At 43.5% G+C, this 21614-nt stretch overlaps 1 protein-coding gene across 1 annotated transcript; it reads right to left on the bottom strand.

Moving 5' to 3' along the window:
- Window positions 1-2182: 2182 nt before the first annotated feature.
- On the bottom strand, window positions 2183-4405 carry LOC136467171 (homeobox-leucine zipper protein HOX7-like). The gene is made up of 4 exons (XM_066465760.1): window positions 4117-4405; window positions 3708-3967; window positions 2963-3042; window positions 2183-2812 (listed from the first exon to the last, which is right to left on the bottom strand). The coding sequence occupies exons 1-4, from the start codon at window positions 4388-4390 to the stop codon at window positions 2458-2460; spliced, it is 969 nt and encodes a 322-aa protein (XP_066321857.1). The 5' UTR covers window positions 4391-4405; the 3' UTR covers window positions 2183-2457.
- Between the last annotated feature and the right edge of the window lie 17209 nt (window positions 4406-21614).

Raw genomic sequence — 21614 nt, forward strand, 5'->3', positions numbered from 1 at the left:
GCATCGATCAACACTTCATTGTTCTTTCGTTATTGACGTTTGATTCGATTGGTATATATGGTGTGTGTGTATATATACACCTGGATAAAGATAATGATAGATTATGCAAGGACCCACGCCCAGAGATATAGAGAAGGATCGGATGAGCAATCCATCATCCATGATGGTCTGTCACGAGCGAGTTTGATGGACGCTAGCGTGTGTGCTTGCTTGCATGCATATTCAACAAGGACACATCGATTGATCGATATGATTGATGATTGATATATATATCGCTAGCCGTGCAAGTCGCACGTCAACCCAATAATACATGCGAGATGATCCATCAGTTGTTTAATTAATTTTGAGATTGTTGAGATGCATATGTGATTGCGATCCATCCATCTATCTATCTTTTTCTTTTGAGAAATACACAGTACAGCACACTCATCGTCCCTACGAGTTCCACCACAAAGAACCTAATTAACTAACCTATGATCAGTTCACTATCTATCTGTTTATCTGTCAATATTAATTCAGTTCTTACTAGAACCCGATCGAGTGGTCGTGATCAATTGATCAATCAAACCAATCGTGATGCATGATCAAACTCGTGATTGGGCCTGCAGGCGTCTAGGTAGCAAGGAGTACATTCCATCACTTGCGGCTGTGAGCGTGCGCGCGTGTCGCCGTCAACATAGATAGCTCTGAGTGCGAATATATGCTAATCTAGGTGGTCATCTGTCAACACGTGTAGAGACGGACCGACCGGCCATTGTCAGCCTCTCCTCTTTTGTCCTGCTCGCTGGCTTAACCTTCAGTCTGTTCGTTTGTCCGTGGCTTGTCGTAAACGATCGTAAATTTTCAGTCGGAACAGTATTTTTCTCTCACATAAGCTAGCCAGCAGTATTTCTTCACGAACCAGCAACGATACGAACCAGCCAACCAAACAGACTGCTTGTCTCTTTGTACGTAACTGTGAAGCTTAAACCCGTATTCTAGCACTGTAATTCTACTTAGAGGTGTGTGCAGGTTTGGCAAGGAATTCACCACATTATTGTCCCTCATACATACAGCAAAAAATGTACACACATGCCTCCCATAGATAGCACTACATCTATATTATATTATTATTAGTAACATGCATGCACAAAGTCTCCTTTGCATTATATATTCTTCTGACCATTGCTTTTAGATTGTCAATATATGAACAAAGTTTAAGAAAGCATAATGGTGTACAAGTATGCATGCACATATATATACATAATCATCGGTGTCATTCTTCTTAGGTGACAAATGTCAATATGTGATGTGTATAATAGCGGTTAGTCGTATAATTGTTTATTAAGCCCTATCGACTCCACATACATTATTGTATATTCTATTACTACTCGAGATCAGGTTCAGCTTTCGATTCAAACGGAGACAGTTTCTTCTAATCTTCTTCTTCTTCTTTTTTAAGAATTACACGTTACAACAAAGACGCCCACAAATAAGCGAACCTGAGCTGAGCTAGAAAAACTTCGCATTCCAAACTTGTCATGTTTTTCAAGGCATTGCGAAATCAAATACCTTTCTTCAATTTTCATCCATTTTTTTTCGTCGACTCGACTCGCAGCAAATTAAATGATCTTTCGAGACGCTGGCTTGCCACCTGATCAGTTCAGCAGCACGAGTAATCAACACTTGACAGCTTCGTCTTGCCGTGGCCGGTGACACTCACGCTAGACACCAAAGGAAAAAGATGTTCCAGTGCATCACACACACGTACAAGCCAGCTCAGTTAATGATTCCCATTCGGAGAGCCGGGTCAGCGTACGTACGTCGCCCAGTTACGTTTCGTCTCCCAACAAGGTTGCCTATAGCTGGTCAGTGTCACAGCTCATGATCGATGTCTCAACAACAAAATTAGTATACGCCACTGGCACACAACTGGCAAAGGCAGCTTTTACCATGCCGGGATGAGATATATTCTTCTGCAAGCCATAACATAAGGTACAGCGACAAGCTTCGCAGAGTCAATTACGCAACCACAGAAAATCCAAGATATGCTGATCTAGAGATGCGACACACACAAGTATAATAGCGGGCTATAAAAAGGCTAAATGCTGACGTGAAGAAGAAAGAAAAAGAAAGAAGCCCGATGAGCCGGCTTAGACACAGGAACAAAGAAACAACTTTGTGAGAGAAAGTGAGCCATATATTAATAGCGAAAAGCTAATTACTATATCAGCGTGCTGAGAGGTAGGCTGAGCCGACTGTATTATTAGGCTTGCTCTTAGGCCATTTACATCATCGTAGCGTCGATTCGGTGTGGTCTACTCTTAATTATACAAGCTTACACTACTATATGCATCGATCTCTTATAATCATTTTGATCATGGTTGCACAGAAGTAACTAGTACTCCGTATGTATTTACAGTACAAGTAGTCTACATTTACGCACACCGAGATCAGAGCTTTATTTTGGGCATCATATCACGAGGTCGCCGACGGCTGGCGGCGGAGCACTGGGTGGACGGTGAAGGGACCGAAGTGAGGCCTGGCGAACAAGGTTGGCACCGAGGATGGTGGTGGCACTACTGCTGGTGGTGCGCTGATAGCAGTGTAGTGAGCTGTGGCCTTCTTATTATCGCATGAGGGGCACACTCGGGCAGTGCTGAACCCCGCTGCAGGCAGATGATGGCCGTAAAACGGGTAGGCAGCGATGGTGGAAACACGCTGGGCACGCAGCTCTGCCACCTCCCTCTGGAGCCTTCGGTTCTCCTGTGATAGGTTCTCGCAGCAACGCTTCAGATACTCACAGTCCACCTCCGTTTGCTTTAGCTTAGTTCTGCCATGGTAGATTCGATGATATGATGACATGTTAATAAGTTATAGGTAAGAGCCCAGGGCACCGGCACAGTCGTACCAGCTTAACTTTAGGAATGATGACTGATTTTGATGCCATCTGATAGAAAAGAGGTGGGTGACATTATATTACCTCGCTCTTCTGTTCTGAAACCAGACCTCCACCTGGCGCGGTCTAAGGCTAAGCCGGTTCGCCAAATCACTCTTCTGTTTCTGTGACAAAATATCAGTAAACAAATATTTGATCAGAACTCAGTGAAAATCGAAGCTTATTATTTACTTACAGTGTAACAGAGTGCTCGTGCTAAAAGCCGGAGAAGCAGCCAACGATCCCAGTGTGAAACAATAATCTTTCTAGCCGATAATGGTTTTACAAGTTGATCCCCAATAGTTAAATTTAGAAAACATTCCATTTTGTTAGAATGATAAACCATTTCCCCAATAAACAAACCCACTCAGATTGTTTCACGCATAAATTCTTTGCCTGGCTGCCTGCATATTTTATATATAAGCTCATACTCATACATGCAAGAGTGCAAGCAGCATGCCCTTGATTCTTACAAAACTTCCCATCAAGGACCATAATATATATTAACTGAGTTTCCCGAGGGCAATATCTCTACTTTGCAAAAAGAATTGATTACTGTTTCTTGGTGATCATAAGACTGCTGTACTCTCCTGCTGTACTCTATAATTACTTTCTCATTATGCTGCATCACCTTAAATCCTTTTTTAGTTTGTCGCTTTAGATTACACATCATCGCTTACAACTTTTTGTAGAAATCTTAACGAGTCAAGGACATCTTACGAGGATAGGGCACGTAATATGTTCCACAGATACAGGGAAATAAAGTAAAAGCAACAGGATAGACACATACTGGGGAAAGTGTGCTGTGTGCCTTGAAGCTATCCTCCAGGAACGCAGATTGCTGCTTGGACAGCCTCAGCTTCTTCCTTGTTCCCCCGCCAACCCCACTAATCGCCTCATCCTCTGCAGCTTCCTGATCAGCTGTCTGCCGAACAGGAACCTCCAAAGGCAAGGACGAAGTTGACAAAGATCTTCCTTGTGCTGTGTCTCCATCCACCAAAACAGTGTTCACATCAAATCCTCGTACGCACACCTCTGAATTCACGGTTCCTGTACAGAGAACTTGTTACCATCCAAGAACTTGCAAGCCCTGAAGCCCATATGTACTTGACCACAACATACCTTATAGGTACCTACGTACTTGGAAATTAGAACCAATCAAACTAGCATACAATTTGCACATATAATGTGTTCTGTACCTATTTCTGCTGAGGCAGGCAGCAAAGGGCAGATGAGGCTCAGCTCGACAGGTGACTCGCTGTATGAGCGTGTTTCTTCTTCTTCTTCCTGCACATCTTCTGCTTGCACGAGTGTCTTTTGATTGTCTTGTTCAGCTCTTTTGGCAGTCCCTACTCCTAGCTCTAGCGCAAGCTCATGGCCTTCTCCTTCACCTGCGTGTATAGGAGTCAGTGCAGGCGTGAAAGTGCTCTTTGCTGGAGCTCGAGAATCCCCCAGACTAAGCTCAAGCTCCATGTCAAGAATAGAGGAAGGATATGAGTAATGGGCTAAAGTGAAAGCATCAGGCAATATATATAGTACTGTATGGGTAATCAACTATAGAGTCTTACCGCCTGTGACTGGAAGGTCTCGGGTTCGAGTCGCGGTCTCCTCGCATTGCACAGACGAGGGTAAGGCTTGTCACTGACACCCTTCCCCAGACCCCGCACAGAGCGGGAGCTCTCTGCACTGGGTACGCCCTTTTTTTTGTATGGGTAATCAACTAATCAGAGTTGACCAAAAGAACACAGTACCAAGAAGTAAAGAATAAAATAAAAGATTTGATTACTATAATGCTTTGTAAGGGTGCAATCTGGCTAATCATTATTGGCCCTAAAGTTTTATGACCACCTTGTCATTTGTTTAAGGTTCTGTAAGGTTGTTTGCACAGAGGATTTCCACTTGTACTTTCTATATACAAGATGTTGAATAGAAATTCTCCCTCAGAGGTCAACTAAGTTGACATGCTAATGATATAGGGCTCTTAGAAATAATATAAATGTAAAAGCATCAACATCAACTCTCAAGGTTTTCTTACTACTATTTGCATCTCTTGCCGACATAGCAGGACATTTAATCCTTTTTGTACATTAGGCAACTAGCCTTTTCCTATTCATATGGCCCTTGATATTTAATCTATAAAAAAATCTTAACATTTCTGATAAGCAGAAAAGAACCATGCCAATTGATAAAATGCTTCTAGAAAGAAAAGGAAATCAGATAAAGAAAGTAACAAATATTTGTGCTACTTCTCCTCTAAGCAAAAAGGCACTGCAGAAAGTGGAATATGCTTTTGTCACTGAGGTGTTAAAACTTAAATTATCATTAGACTTTACAAACGATGACACACATGTTTGAATTAGAAGTGCACAGTTGAAAAATCGCACAGAAGTGCACTGAGCTGGGAGGCTCTATAATCTATATACTTTACATATGAAGTTGCCCGTGAGGCATGATATAATATCTGAACTAGAAAGCACACCTTGAAACAAAGTTTTTTTTTACGGGTAAACTTAAAAAGTTTAAACGTAGATCTCATTAAATATGACAATGAAACTAAGCTAGTAGGCATTCGTTTACTGCATAAGTGATTAATGGCATGCATGAGGATTACAATAAAACTGAATCCAGTAGGGGCAACGTGCGGTTTTCAGGACAGGCTGTTTTTTCTTCTTGTTTCATATATGTATCCAGTAGGGCAACCCTCTCCTGTTTCCTCAAAACAAGAAAACTGAATCTATCAGTAGTGACAACCCAAGATTCTGCAATTCGGATTATGTATGTTGCAGGCACTTTTGACTATTCCTACAGCAATCAGCAATATGCACCGATGTGCTCCAATCATCATGTTATTACTATTGGGATGTTAGAGACAAGGACTGTCTCCTTTGTACAAGCAAAAGAGAAAACTGAGCAAGACTTGCTCTGGCAGGCTGCGTACCCAAACAAATATGTACGTTGCTTTCAGTAAAAATTTCAGCAGAACCTTCCATTGACAATTAGAACTAGTAACATGTGTACAATACTGTTTCACTATATACTTTGCCTATATAATACAACAAATAGTTGATTGGGAAGGCATAGGCTATAAATAAAAATAACCAATTGCCTATTGACAACCTACATACCTGAAATTTAATAGGCAGAAAAGTTAGTGAATTAAGGTCATCAGGGATCTCCTGAGGCTACTCCCACTGCATTGTATGATGTTGCTCTCATCAAAGCAGCAATTTCATATAGACATATAAATGCAAGTATGATACAAATACAACAAACCCATTGCATAGTATATTGGTGTTCTTTCTTAGGAACGCTAAACCGATTAATTGTTGCATGTGCTGTATATATATATCACAATAGGTCCAAACCAACATGGTTTCTTAGTCTTGAATATCGAACCCAAGTTGTATCTCTATGTCTATGAAGATACATCTTTATTCTCTCTCTTCCTTAACTCTATGCTATGTCACAAAAACACTCATTTAATGTATATTATACAGTGCACTTGGAGGGCCTAACATGTAAACGAAACAATATAGTTTAGTTAAGGGCACAGTTAAACTCAACATACAGGATGAAAAGACAAAAACATTTGGTTCTTCTCCCAGATGATTAAGATATAATTCACCAATAAAGAAATAAGACACCAAAATCATAAGGCATGCTAACTTATTTCGATTATTTTTTGAAACAATATCTATCATCTATGGCTTGTTAATCAATAGTTCCTTTTCAAGAGACTGGATGGAAATGTCAACAGAGTTAATATTAAACAATGGAATGTCAGCTTTGTTTTTATAAAAAAAAACCTCTAGTTTGATGGATTTTTTTGACATTTTATATTAAATGTTGCACAAACAAAATTCTGAAAAACTTCTATTGTTGATATGGCTGCATTGAATTTAGGTTCCAAAAGTAATACTCAAATGTAATCAGAGACCAAAAAAAGGCTACAGATTATTGTATAGTTTGCTTTCATGACACATCATTGTCAGCCAGAAACCTTCAGCATTCATACTATGAAATCGATCACTCATGCAAAAGAGGAGATACATTCAGTTTTCTATACGCTTCTTAGCGTTTACTTTTTGTTCAACCAATTATTACGAGAATCTTGTTTACTAAGTCATTTTTCTCTTGTTTTTTTATGTTCGAGCAGTAGCTTTTTCTTCGTCATTTTTAATTGTAATGTTCTCAGTGCCATGTATGGAGGTAAAGACTTGATGAATGGGTTAGAAGTTATGCTCAAGGTTTGAACGCATATTAAATGTCATGACATTCGAGGAAAGCCCATTCCAAACTGACCACAATGCCGAAAGACAATGAGGTAACAGAAATATGTTAAAATCACACACATGTGAATACAGTGCAGCTCTACAAATTGCCTCACTGTCCATAAGGCTAACTGGCTAAGGTAGATAGGACAATGCAAGTAAGGAAGCTTAATCAGTGTGTCACAATCAGACAGTGTGATGCAGCAGAAAGATTCCACAACAAATTTTACTTTAATGAGCAATGATTGAGGTAACGAGACCGAAATTTCATGTTCTTAGTAATTTCTCTCATTCAGTGAACATCAGCAAAGGAGCTAAAATTACAGGGACTTATGTGATCACATATCAACCTCTCAAATAACAGATTTCCATTTATTATTGATCTTCTCAACCACAGTAAATAAGAGAAGGGAGATAAATTACACAGAAGTCTATATAATCGAGAGAAAAAGAATCCTGAATTCTTAGTCACAAATCATTTAAGTGTAAGTGGGTAGGGATGCATATGCAGCTAGCCTTCTAGAGTTCTAGGCATAATAGATTGAGAGTTTTCGAATTTCAGACAAATATAATGGCACCTATATTTTTCAACAAACTCTAGGATGCATATTGTTCAATTGACAGAAACTCAAGACATTTCGTTGAGGACTTTTTTTCTGACCCAGGTGCTATTCTTCAATCAAGGCAGAGTTTCAAAGTGTTTGGTGGGACTCAAGTTTTACCTTTCTAAGAAATGAGTGATGCATCAACTCCGTTCTATATGCTGTAACAAAAGCAGTTGTCAAATATTAGCGCCATGCCACCTTTACAAACTAAGAAGATATGCACATAAATCAAATTCATCTAGTGCCATTCATTTAGACGTGGAATTGTAACAAGGTATATCCCCTTATTCATTAAGTGCAAGTTGGTATGCATATGATGCTTTGACACAGGGACATTCAACCAATAAACGGAAGAAAGACGGTTTCATTAGCCACATACCTCAGACCTGTTGGAAACTTACTTGCATTGCCTATCTTCTTCAAAATCAATCCAAAGTCAACAAAGTACTAGTGGGCTAGCGGCAGCTATAACTGGTTAATAAGCAAACATATCATTGATTCTCTATTGAAGGAGAACCGCATATCATATACCATAAGAAGAAACAACTACTGTATCTGAAGGACATGACTATATGCTCATCAATTACCTTGATACAAATTGTGGTGATAGATTAAAGAAAGTGTATAAAGAATTATTTTTATAACATAGCAGTACAGTATATATAGTACTACTGCATATAAATAGCTAATAAATCTGCACAGATTGAGCTGAATCAAGGGAAACAAAATAAAAGTACTCCAAACTTTGCTATGGAAAAATGAACAGAATTTAAAAAATCAATAGGACCACATCTTTATGTTGCGTGAAACCTTGACAATGCAAATTTCAATAGCTATTTGCTACTGCCAATTTCAATCATGTTTAGAAGCCACAAGGAATGATCCGTTAGGTGACAACAAATGATGATATCAGTACTACTTAAATTTTGAGCTATATAATCACCATTTTTTAATAATAGAAGCCAGTAAGGCTACACATATAGAATGTATGATGTCAAAGAATCTGAAATGAATAATGCATTGCATTTCTATCACGGCACTGGATGGATCATGATTTGACGATTGAAACAATCCGTAAAGATCTATTGTTCATGCACACAATTATTGTTTTTGAATTAAGAAGCACATGACATGACATGCTAGCGTAACTTGCGTGTTCATTACAGGAATTGAAGTGTTCTCCAAATCAATTATTATCCATGTATAATAATTCTAAAATCACCATGATGACATAGTTCAGAATGCTAGCATCGCAACTAACAAAATCGATGTGCCATAAATACCAACTGATCATGTAACATGGTTGCTTGAATAGTAAATTGCACCTAATGATCATTTATTTACTATTAAAGCTGAAAAGAAAATGAACACTGCTTGTCAACTGACTCCTTAAATAATCAAGCACACAACATAAGTTGTTAAGGGAACAGTGACGAAACACTTTGTGTTCATGATCAACAGTTACGTACTTCCAAATATTGATACTTTAGAAGAGTGGCTAAGGTCTTAATCTTCAGAAGATGATATAATTCTTGATTTTGGGCTGCTAACTATGATTTTGCTGATTTAAAACCCAATCAAACAAACGATGACTTAAGAAAGACAGATGATCTGAAATGAAATTAGCAATAGATCATACAAATTCAGTTTTAAGCTCTGAGAAGTCAAAGTTCAGTTCTGTCTTGTATGAAGTGTACCGTTGCTTAGCTTGCTATTGAATTACTTTATCAGATGACAGTATGACACCAGAAACAACTGTAATAAATAACAATATTTAAAACAGAGCAACAAGCATTTTTCGTTTGCATATTACCCGATACAGTTATGAGTTATTTTGATGGTTTACAGTTCATGAGAGTAAGGTTGGCCACTGACACCCTTCCCCAGACCCCGCACAGAGCGGGAGCTCTCTGCACTGGGTACGTCCTTTTACAATTCATGAGAACAAATTGGCTCTAACATAAAATTTTTGCTGGAAGATGCAAATTAAAAGCTTACTGCCAAGGCTTACTATGTACAAGAAGTCAAGAGAATAAAGTAGTAAAATACTGTCATTACGAGAGCACTACTAAGGTTGAATTAATTACAAAGGTTGACTTTTATGTTAGTTTTACTTCAGGACATATTCTTCCAGAAGGACACATGTTTGGCCTTCAGCAAAACATGTGGCATAACTTAATGCAGTAGATCTAGAGGCTTATGGAAGAATTTTTGTTGGAGAAAATCCTTCCTTTTTATACACTATGACTTCTGTTGTATATGCTGAGTCTAGTTCTTCAGATCTGGAATACTACATATCATTTGTTTGTAAACAATGTCCTCACATATCAACAATCAATGAGATATCTACGGCTCAGCAGTCACTCAGTTGGACATTCCTGGTAACCTCAAGAAAATCAAGTTCTTGTTATTATTCATGGTACATGGAATTAGTTGAAAACAGAATTCCATATGACTTGATGTGTGGAAGAGCACAGATAGCAAACGCATACATCTCTGAGAGTAAAACCAGCATATAAAATAAGCCCAGTATCTGAGCACTACCTCTATTGATGGTATTGTAATATCATCTTGCCAGACTTGGCATGTGGATATCTGATCCTATTTGCTCTAGTATTTGTAATCTTTCAATGGCATGTTGTTGGTACAGCACGTGCAGTGGAATAAAGCAAATATTCATCACACGCAGGAGCAAGAGCAGTAGTTTTGCTAAATGCAATTGGACAAACTGAAAACGTGACACCCGGGAACGTGATTCTATTATATTACACTAAAACCCCAGCAAAGCCATCCTTAGGCTGCCCATATATCCTCGTGAATGTCCAGAGCGAGGATGTAAACCAAAACGTCGATACTCGATAGCGGAAATGCTACTGTACATGAGTACATCGCTCAAGCGAGACTTGGCACTACCACTAGCCTTTTTCAGTTTCGATCCTTGACCCAGACTGGGAACCCCCCATTGCGACTGGGAAGCATCCGCGCGGTCCCTGAAGCCGAAGCCACGCCTGACTGAAATAACTGTGCCGAGGAGCAGAAGCGTACCTAAGCATAAGGAGGGCGAGGGACCAGGCCGCGAGGCCGGGATGGACTCATTGGTCGGCCGCGGCGGAGGGCGGCGGAGGCGAACCTACCGCCCCGGTCGCCTCGGTGGACGCGCCAATAGAGGTGGGGAATGGAGCGGACGGAGAAGGAGAAGAGGTGGTGGTGGGGCGGGCAGCGGTCAGAGTAGGCCCAGCCCAAGAACCAGAACGATTGTTTATCTGGGCCCCAATCTCGGCCCCGGTCCCTTTTGCATTCAACATTCATCGCGTTCCGCCTCTCTCTTGGTCTTGGCACAACAAGCTTCTAACTGTTCATTGAAGGATGCACAGGAATGACCGATTAAACATCAAAGTGGTCATGCCGGAGTGGTTATCGGTCATGACTAGAAATCATGTGGGCTTTGCCCGCGCAGGTTCGAATTTTTGTTTGATTTGGAACCTGATGCATTCGCCCACCAGCCGGCGGTCGTAGCGGCGCTGATCCGCGCTGCCTCATCGCCGTGCCCTAGGGCTGCCTGGCGTCACCCCTCGTGATGGCTGGCCGCCCTTGCCTGCGTCGCCGTCACATGCCCTAGGGTTGGCCGCCCTCACCTGCGCCACCACCACGACGATCCCGACGAGTCACCGTCACATGTCGTCGTCTCCGAGCCAACTGTGCCATGTGCGTGCCTACTCCTGATTAACGATTCTAGATGTCCAGGATCTTTTCCTTTCGTATTGATTCAGCTTTGGTTTTCACTATTGCTTCTTGTTTTCAGGGATCTAATGGAGATGTGTTGTCTATTTATTTTTGGCGTGCCAACTAATGTGCCAAGGTGCCGTCGTGATGATACCGGCTCCCCCTTCCTCCTCTAGAAATTGTCGCATTGGTAATTGCTGCTTTATCCATTTATTCATTTTTTCCCTTTCCTGATTATGTCCAGAGACACCACGGTGCATTGTGGATTGTGGTGGACATGCATACTCATTGTTTTTTGCAAGTTCATTGCCAGGAGTGTATTGCTTTTGAGAAAAAAAAAGTTTTCTTTACACGCTGGTTTCAAAGGCAAGACATGTTAGTGTTAGCATTATATATCTTTGTTATGGCTAGCAAAAAGATTCAGAGCCAACATCAAATTAAAATTCTTTTTGTGCATACTCCCACGTTTTTCCCTAGCTGTTACTGATCATGTGTAGCATAGGTAAATAGAGCTGCTTACTTCATAACTGATTACTCCTCAAGTAGTCTTGCTGAGTTAGTTTTAGTTTCTCCTAATCTGTCGCCACATAACTTAATTAGTACGTGTCGGTTGTTTTTGAAGCTAACATGTTATCACAGAGTATTAAGTTTGTCTTTATATATGGGTCTTTTAGAGCAATTAGAAATTTCGGCTATGTTTGATTTCTTATTGGCTAATTTGTTGCCTATGAAGGTTGGAGTTCGACACGAACAAGATGTTGGCCAGGAGATCCATTCCTTTTTCCCTCAAACTGAGCGGCTGCTGGGAAGGACTACCTCGGCGCATGGAAGGTGCTCGATGTATTGCCTGTATCCATACATGTGTAAAATTGTTATTATAGTAATATGCTCCTTGCAGTTCTTTCCTGCATGTACAATGTTCGCTTAGATTTGTTTGCAATGTTGGTTCAATGAATGCAACGGATATCTTTTTCTCCTATAGCTGAGAAGAAGCATGGAAAAACCTTTCTTCTAATATAAAAAGTAAAATTTTCAGTGATTACTTAAAAGGCTATGCTACCTTTTTTATCATCTAGCTACAAAATTAGAATTTTCCATCAGGAGTGCAAAACATTTCATTAGGTAATCACCTAATCCATTTCCACCCAATGTACGCGAGTACACCTGTTGACTGAGTTATTGGAATAAACTTAGTTGCCTTAATTTATGAAAATACAGGAAGACGTAACTTGAAAGTGATTTCTGATGAAAATGTAACTTCAAAGTGCTTTGCACCTCATGTTTTACGTTGATGATGTTTACCATGCAGGTTTTTTATGGGGGCTTTTCACTATCCTAGATCATTGTGGTTTCTTGACAGAGATTTTGCACCATGTGTTCAATGCACAGTTGGTTGCACCACCGAGAGGGGTAATGCTCTAACATAATACCATGTAATTTTTATTCTATATCTAGATTAATGGTTCACACTTTCCTTCTTTAAATTCTACCTGGTGAATGGTGCTGCGTAATTTTTAGAGATGGTTCACGTTGTCCTTATTTATTAATTTTTACAGAGCTGTATGTTCTATGTGAGTATTTAGTCATCATAGGTCCCATTATATGGTCAACCAAAACCCAATTTCGAAGTTGACCTCACCTTACATATTGCACCAGATGGGCCTTAAGCAGTCCTGGGCTCCCGTAGGTGGCCAGAAGGTGATTTGTTCAATCTACATTCTTAACTTGGTACAATTCCATTTTTTTTGTCCTTGGAATGAACCATAGATCAATTTAAAATACTTTTTCCCTACGGGGTTCACCTTACCTCAACAACTACGGACGAAATACAACGGAAATATTACATACCGGTGGACAGCGATGAAAGATACTACTAACTACGGGTATATCATCCCAAGGCAACTAATCTACTTTGGACCATGCATCTTCATTCCCGGGCTCAGCGGATTCTTCTACCGTTCTGGCTATGGATCTGCCTCCTCTCTTGGCAACGGCTGAGTGAGAGGTATCAAGGGTTCTATGTAACACCCCGGTGTTACGATCTTATTTAGCACCGTGATTAGGGCATTGTTCTAAAATATAAAATAGGCCCTATCCGATTTAGAAAAATAGAATGACAATAATGCATATGCTAAAATGTACTTTTTTTAAAAAAAAGAAAATGTTTTATATAGCGAACCTCTAAAAGAAATACTTCTAGCACTGGAGTTCTATGCAAACGGGAGAAAGTTTAGCATTTAGTAAGTAATTAATCAAAAGAAATAATTCCAACAATAATTGAAAACTATATAAGACAATACTTTGGGACACGCCCTGCGCGCGCGCGCGCACACACACACACACATATATATATATATATATATATATATATATATATATATATATATATGCACACATACGTACTGCATCTGCCGATCACTTCCTGGCCGTGTACTACTTTTCCTTTCCTCCGTCCGCTCTCCATTTCTCTGCCGAGCGAACAACAGGTGTCAGCAGCGCTTACCGGCAGCAGTACCGCACAGGATGCATGTGCACTCTGCAGGCACGCAAGTGCATACGCACATGCAACCACGTCGCGCTGCTCCTGTTGTCTCCGTGGCCGGCGAAGCAAAACTCCAAGCACGGTTCGAATACGACGAAGGTCCTTGCTTTCCTATTGTGAGGTCAAATCCTTGCCGGCCTCCGTTGTCCCTGCCCTAGCTGGCATTGCCGTGCGTACAGCCTTGGTCGGCCGCCCACGTGCACATGTTTCCTCGCCGGCTCTGCTCTTGTCTCTCTCTTGCGTCACGTCCGAAAATTTTAGACGAGCGCAGTCAAGCAAGTACCCCTGCTGCATCATTAATTGTCCAGGCAGCAGCAGACTCCTTCTTTCCCTCGCTTGCCACCGCGCTGGACGCAGCCCCGTGTTCCTGCTCTCCCTCCCTAGCTCCCGCGCCTTCCTTCCCGCGCCTCCTGTTCGTCAGTTCGTCCGTGTCGCGTCGTGGCCGGCCATCTCCCTCGGCCGAGTCCGACACGCCACTTCCACGGTCCGCTCTGGGCCGTTGCCCTTCCGTGCACCCATGCCTAGTCATGGCCGCACCCCACTCCGCGGCTATGTGGCGCTCCTCCTCCGGCGCCATTTCTGCCTCGCCTCGCCGCGCCTACCGTGGATGACCGCGCCGAGGGCCGGTTCATGGCCACGTCCTCTTCTTCCTCGGCGGTTCGCCACCGCAGGGCGCCATGGCCGCCATTTACGCCGTGGTCGTCCAGCTGTCGCCCGCGCGCGGCTCCATTTTTCCCCGCCGTGCGCTAGTGCGCGAGCCCCGCCGTGCTGGCCCGTGTCCCTCGGTACCGCAGCTGTGCGCCACACCACCGCCGCGGCCCTCCTCTTCTTCCTCTGTCGTGGCCGTGCGTGGCCGCCGTGCCCGCCTGCCTGCGCCCGTCGCCGTACCACGCCTGAAACGCCGCACTGCACGCGAGAACGCCCCTTCACCCCGGTCCGCGTCGTGTACCGCGCCAGAGCCGCCGTGCTGCAGCCCCGGATGCCGAGCCGCCGCGGCATCTACGGTGCCAACAGGACCCACGCCGTCCCGGAGCCGCCCGCATCGCCCCACCTCCGCGCGAGCTCCACGCCGCCGTACTGTAGCCCTCCCAGGCGCGCGTGCCCCTTGGTTCCGCTACTGCCCGTAGCCATGCGCTGCGCATCCAGTCGCCCGCACACGAGCATGCCGTGGCCGGCCGGTGCTCCTCCCCTAACGATGCTCTATTCTGAGATTGAAGAAGCAAGATGAGGAGGGTATATATCCAAGCAAAAGAATTATACGGGGTCTTTTTTGCTAAATACATGACTCAAGTAAATAGTGCCAATGTCCTGCGGATTAATTTTGAGAAAAACACGAGGTCCATTTTGCAAAAATCGCTAGTCCGGTTTGGAGCAGGCCGCGCGTGGGCCGGCTTGCGCCGCGCTGGGCCGGCCGATTGGTCGCCCGCCTGGGCTGCTTTGGTCGCGTGGGCTGGCTACTGGGCCGCCCGCGCTGTGACCTGCGCTTGGGCCACGGCCTCCGCGCGCCCATCCGCCTGGGCCACCGCCTGTCGCCGCTGGGCCTGGGCGAACGTGCCGTTGGGCCAGCTGATGGCCGTCGGCCTTTTTATTTCTAAAACGATTAGTTAATTTAGCTCGGGAACAAATTTGTAAAATCAATATAAAATTATGTAGCTGTCCAAAAATAGTGAAGCCAGTTTTGTTGAGTTCCTAAAATTATGATCTACCTAACAGTGTATTTTGTTCACATAGTTTGATAATATTTTTGGGAGCTAGATAATTAATTTTAGATACTTAACATTATAAAAATATAAACTTGTAGGAATTGTTATGGTAAATTGGTAATTGTATTGGATCTGAAATCTTTACAGTATGCTCCTAACAATATTAGGTACTCACTATAATTTTTGTAGCTCTGGAATAATTAGTTTGCTAAATAGATAAAAATGTCCTATTCGAATAAAGATTAAACTGATAGAACAGAATAAAGAAATAACTTGGGTTTATATAACTAGAATAATTATTGAGAAATAACGTCTTATCTGATAACGTGTATATGTAGCCTAAGTACGGTTATCGTTAGAACTAGCTCGTTGACTCGAGAGGCGTACGTCGTATTTTACGAGTCACGATTACAGTTGATTAATTATATCTTTGCATTGCATCACATGCATGTCATATAGGTACGGTGATGGATCAGCGAACCGATCTAAGGATGACTGGGAATCCGAAGATGGTGTAAGGGTATTCTCTCTAGGAGCTAATACAATGGACTTTCTATCCAGTTGATGGTGGATGATCTGAAGATGCAGATACTAACTTTTTAATATATCTTACCCAGGCAAGCCCCGGTGCATAACCCCTACTTATCTGCAGTTTAAATTATATGTGTGCATTAAGTTTTAAGGAGTTGAATGAAACCCACTTGCATATATCTTTATCCTATGAGTCTTACTAGTATGACAGGATCGTGTAGAATGCTATGCTACAGGACTCCGGTAGAAGTCAAGTGATTGCCTGTCACTCGCGAGATATAGGAAATATGTTACTATATGATTATCACTTGGAATATATAAAAGGGTGGAAAGGAAAATGGTGACCGGGCAGGGATATGGTTTGGGTATTGGTGGGTGTAAGAAGTTGTGTCGCCGCGGATGCAGGTCATAGCTTGGTTACACCGTTTTTCCCTGTCTGGTCGATTAAGGACCGTTCGTTGCATAAGACTCTAGGCAAGTCACAGACTTATTATCCCGAGCACATACTTGTGTATGGGCGCTTGGAAGACTTATTGCTCTCTTGTCACGGATCCGGCTCTTTCCGGACCGATTGTTAGGGTTTGTTTTTGGTGGAGAAGGTCCTTGCACCGCCCTGAGTCCAGGACTCTGGGGCAGGGGCTTGGAGTCCTAGTTTTGACAGTGACCTGGACACTCGGGACAAGAGAGTGACAGGTTGGTCCTGCTTGTGCCTGGGGTACAAGCAGGGCGTGTGTTTTCGAGGTACCCAGCTGGGGGCATTGATTCGCTAATCGCCGGGCGATCCGGTACGGCTTGTCTACGGTTTAGCATCATAGTAAGAACTGAAAGAGGCAAGATGGAAGATGGAAAAGGGGAATCTGATTGCTTATGACCTACTTGAAAGTAGCACAGGCGCTTACATAGAATGGTTAGTTAATGAACCAATGCGGCTATTAATAAAAATCGAATATAAGGACGCACGTCTAGTAATGCTTCCTGCAAATGCAACCCACAAGCCAGATAGCCTTACATATCCTTGGAGTCTTTTCTTTTCTTCTGTCGGGTAAGTCTTGCTGAGTACAATTGAGTACTCAGGGTTTTATTCCCCCTGTTGTAGGTAACAGGTGGAGGCTTGAGCTGACCTCTGTTTGTGGATTCGTCCTGGTGGGCTCAGCGAGGATTCCTTTACGCCGAGATCGTAGTTGTCATTTATAACCCTCACCAAATGCTTTTATAAATGAAAGTTTCATAATCTATTGTCGTAGTTTATTTATCAACACTTCATCATGTCATGATTAGATATCTATTTCCGCTGTAATTCTGATCACATGTTTATATTCCGCTGTACATTAAATTGTTTATAACTCTGATAATATGATTACATCCCGCTGTTATAACACTAAATGTTAGACTCTGATGTACATGTAAAGTGCTGTAAGAAATGGTTAAGAATGATGTAAGCTTTATTCTCTCATTTGTGATCCTGATGGCAAAAATATAGATTTTCGGGTTCTCCCTTGGGGTGTGCCTGACGGAACCGAGTAATTTAGTGTTCTCCCTCGAGTGCTTAGTGTCTAATGGAAGACAAGCACTCCTGTGAGGCATTAAATTAGGCGGTTCTACCATAGGTGGTATCAGAGCGCAAATGAGCAAATAAAGCTTTGAAAACCTTTTCTAAACTAAAATTTGACAACAAATTTCTTTCAAAAAGTTAGGATGTTTACATGCGAAGTTATATAAGTAGCCCTATTACTATGGTTATGTATCCAGGATAGATGACACTCTACTGACTTAGGTAGGCTTAATCAAGTTTTCTGCAGGTACCCTGACTCGAGCATAGTCCGATAGTATCGACTAGTTACAGAGAGAGAACGATGTGCCAAAAATCTGAAGACGGTTGCCCTATATGTTGGCAATAGTGAAAGGACGTATAGGACGTGCATTCATGCATATCAGGTTTGTGCATTATAGCATCCATATTGCTTCTAGATACGCCATCCTTAGGTGTCACGCGGGTCGTATTGTGCACGTCTGACTCGTTCCTATCCGAGAGTTAGGTCTGCACTGTGGCCAGTCGTGACCCACGTCTCTCCATACCCCTTTTCTGCGCTCTTGTCGAACCCTTGCCCTGCAGTCGTACTAGTCAGTAATGGCATCGCACGTCGCTCGCCTCGAACGCGCGAAATTTGGTCGATTCGTCGTAGTGATCTCGTGCGGGAACCCTGGTGAACCGCGTAGGACCACTGAGCGCTCTGCCTTTATAAGCAGAGCTTGACTTAGTCATTGACACCACCACTCAGCGCACTTTAGCTCACTTAGCTTTTCCTTAAGTCAGCTTTTCGCTCAGCCTTCCTTGCAACCACCACCAGAGATGGCAGGAGCCTGAGTGCCTGTATGTTGTACTCGTATAAGACCGTTGGAACATGTATTTTATTTAGTTTGTTGTGTTTATTGCGTTCGTCTACCTTAAGCTCGTTAGACGTGCTTAAAGTTTTCTAAGGCGATACTAAGCGGGACGCAAGAAAGGTTGCCGTTCAGATATCAGCGAACCAGTCGTGATTGGAGAACATTGAACACTGTATCAACTAATTGTGGATGTCCCAACAGAACACTTGAATCTCTTTAAACCAAATCCGCCATTGGATTTGAATTCCTTGTCCCTTGTTGTGAAGGGAGCCTTTGTTGTTTGAATTTTCCCTTGCTATACTCCCCTTATTCTGTGGTCTATGACCCCACCGCCTTTATGGCGTGTAAGTTGGTAGTAGTTGCCTGGTTAAAGGCTTGGTATCGCGACAAAACCAAGGGCTCCCTGTGGAACAGCTGCCACATGTGACGCTGCTCGGCACGCGCTGATATCGAGGTTGTTGACCGAGTACCTTTACCAAGTTACGCCGTCGTACCGTTTTGTTTTAAAAAATTTCTCCTTGGAAATGTTTAGGTGTTCAAATGGGAAGTCCACAATGGGTTGATACAGAAGTGTTCCCTCTAGTAACCAGGAGGAGATGGTTGTGGAGGAAGAAGGTAGGACATGGTCTTAGTCTACATGAAAGACGGATGTGGTCGAGTAAAGGACAGAAAAGGAAGAGTAGTAAGGAAGGTTAGCAATGGATAGTTGGGAGTAATTGCAAGAGTCAGAGTGGACGTCTTGTCCCAAGCCCTGTGCTTAGTTGACCGCGCTACGCATGCTGGGTCATTTCGCTACGTGCCCTGCAAACGCTGCCTATGTCGGGATCTGTAGCATCCCGTTTTCGTGTGGCCACGGCATCGTGCAGTGCTCGCCGTCTTTGTGCACTGTGCGCTTCTCCTTTTCCCAGCATTCAGTCGGCTCTCGACTCTCACGCCTTGTCCCTCATATCGGACCCCCCCTTCCCTCTCCTTTCCTTCTTCTTTTGGTGACACGACCGCCCGCACGCCTGCCTCGTTGAGCAGACCCCCCTCTACTCACCTTTATTTTCCCCTCCGCCGCTCGCACAGGAAGCGCACCATATCCCCGACCTTATCTCCATAGCATGCACCGTCTGTGTATCCCGTCCCCGCCACATCCGCTTCTGATGTGTTGTGCCCCATTCTCCGTTCGCCTATATAAGATACCCTTGGTCATTGCTCTTCTTCTTCATCCCCATTCCTCTCGCATTCACAACAGAGCTACGAAATCCAGTCGACATTGTGAAGCTAGGTTCGTCTGTCTGAGGTGATGGTGTGATCTGAGAAGAAGAAAGGATCCGGTTCATCGAGGAAGTTCAAGTTCTCTTGGCTAGTTTGGTCTTAGGGTTTGGGATGTTTTACTTCTCAGTCGACTGTTTCTATATCTGTTGGACCTACACTATGTTTTGGATACTCATTATCCTGTTGTTTCTCCATTGCCCTCGTCTATCTCGACTTCTGGAGTAGGTCTCGGTTGTACCAAGTTGCTCTTAACCATGTATCCCTAGATCCCCATGCGGTTGGTATTCGAAGTAGTGTAATCTTTTGTGTAATTCCTGATCTATGAAATATAATTGCGTTTCCCCCTTCTGGTTCTTACTTCGAATCTCAGGACGAGATTCTTTTTAAGGGGGTTGATTGTAACACCTCGGTATTACGATCTTATTTAGCACCGCGATTAGGGCCTTGTTCTAAAATATAAAATAGGCCCAATACGATTTAGAAAAATAGAATGACAATAATGCATATGCTAAAATGTACTTTTTAAAAAAAAGAAAATGTTTTATATAGCAAACCTCTAAAAGAAATACTTCTAGCACTGGAGTTCTATGCAAACGGGAGAAAGTTTAGCATTTAGTAAGTAATTAATCAAAAGAAATAATTCCAACAATAATTGAAAACTATATAAGACAATACCAGGTAGTTTGGGACACGGCCCTGCACACATATATGTATATATATATATATGCACACAAGCGTACTGCATCTGCCGATCACTTCCTAGCTGTGTACTACTTTTTCTTTCCTCTGTCCGCTCTCCATTTCTCTGCCGAGCGAACAACAGGTGTCAGCAGCGCTTACCGGCAGCAGTACCGCACAGGATGCATGTGCACTCCGTAGGCACGCAAGTGCATACGCACATGCAACCACGTCACGCTGCTCCTGCTGTCTCCGTGGCCGGCGAAGCAAAACTCCAAGGACGGTTCGAATACGATGAAGGTCCTTGCTTTCCTATTGTGAGGTCAAATCCTTGCTGGCCTCCGTTGTCCCTGCCCTCGCTAGCACTGCCATGCGTACAACCTTGGCCGGCCGCCCACGTGCACCTATTTCCTCGCCGGCTCTACTCTTGTCTCTCTCTTGCGTCGCGTCCGAAAATTTTAGGCGAGCGCAGTCAAGCAAGTACCCTGCTGCATCATTAAGTGTCCAGGCAACAGCAGACTCCTTCTTCTTTCCCTGGCTTGCCACCATGCTAGACGTAGCCCCGTGTTCCTACTCTCCCTCCCTAGCTCCCGCGCCTTCCTTCCCGCGCCTCCTGTTCGCTAGTTCGTCTGTGCCGCATCGTGGCCGGCCATCTCCCTCGGCCAAGTCTAACACGCCACTTCCACGGTCCGCTCTGGGCCGTTGCCCTTCCGTGCGCCCATGCCCAGTCATGGCCGCACCCCACTCCGCGGCTCTATGGTGCTCCTCCTCCAACGCCATTTCTGCCTCGCCTCGCCGCGCCTACCATGGATGACCACGTCGGGGGCCGGTTCATGGCCACGTTGTCTTCTACCTCGGCGGTTCGCCACCGCAGGGCGCCATGGCTGCCATTTACGCCGCGGTCGTCCAGCTGTCGCCCGCGCGTGGCTCCATTTTCCCCACCGTGTGCGAGTGCGCGAGCCCCGTCGCGCTGGCCTGCGTCCCTCGGTACCATAGCTG

This window comes from Miscanthus floridulus, chromosome 7 (genome assembly GCF_019320115.1).
Source record: "Miscanthus floridulus cultivar M001 chromosome 7, ASM1932011v1, whole genome shotgun sequence".
Lineage (NCBI taxonomy): Eukaryota > Viridiplantae > Streptophyta > Magnoliopsida > Poales > Poaceae > Miscanthus > Miscanthus floridulus.

Excerpts from the sequence above, each read along its gene's own strand:
- LOC136467171 (XM_066465760.1), bottom strand. The coding sequence starts at position 4,390 with ATGGAGCTTGAGCTTAGTCTGGGGGATTCTCGAGCTCCAGCAAAGAGC. Across the intron at positions 3,968-4,116 it reads GCCTGCCTCAGCAGAAATAG|GAACCGTGAATTCAGAGGTG; the intron begins GTACAGAACACA and ends TTCTCTGTACAG. Across the intron at positions 2,813-2,962 it reads TTTCAGAACAGAAGAGCGAG|AACTAAGCTAAAGCAAACGG; the intron begins GTAATATAATGT and ends CTACCATGGCAG.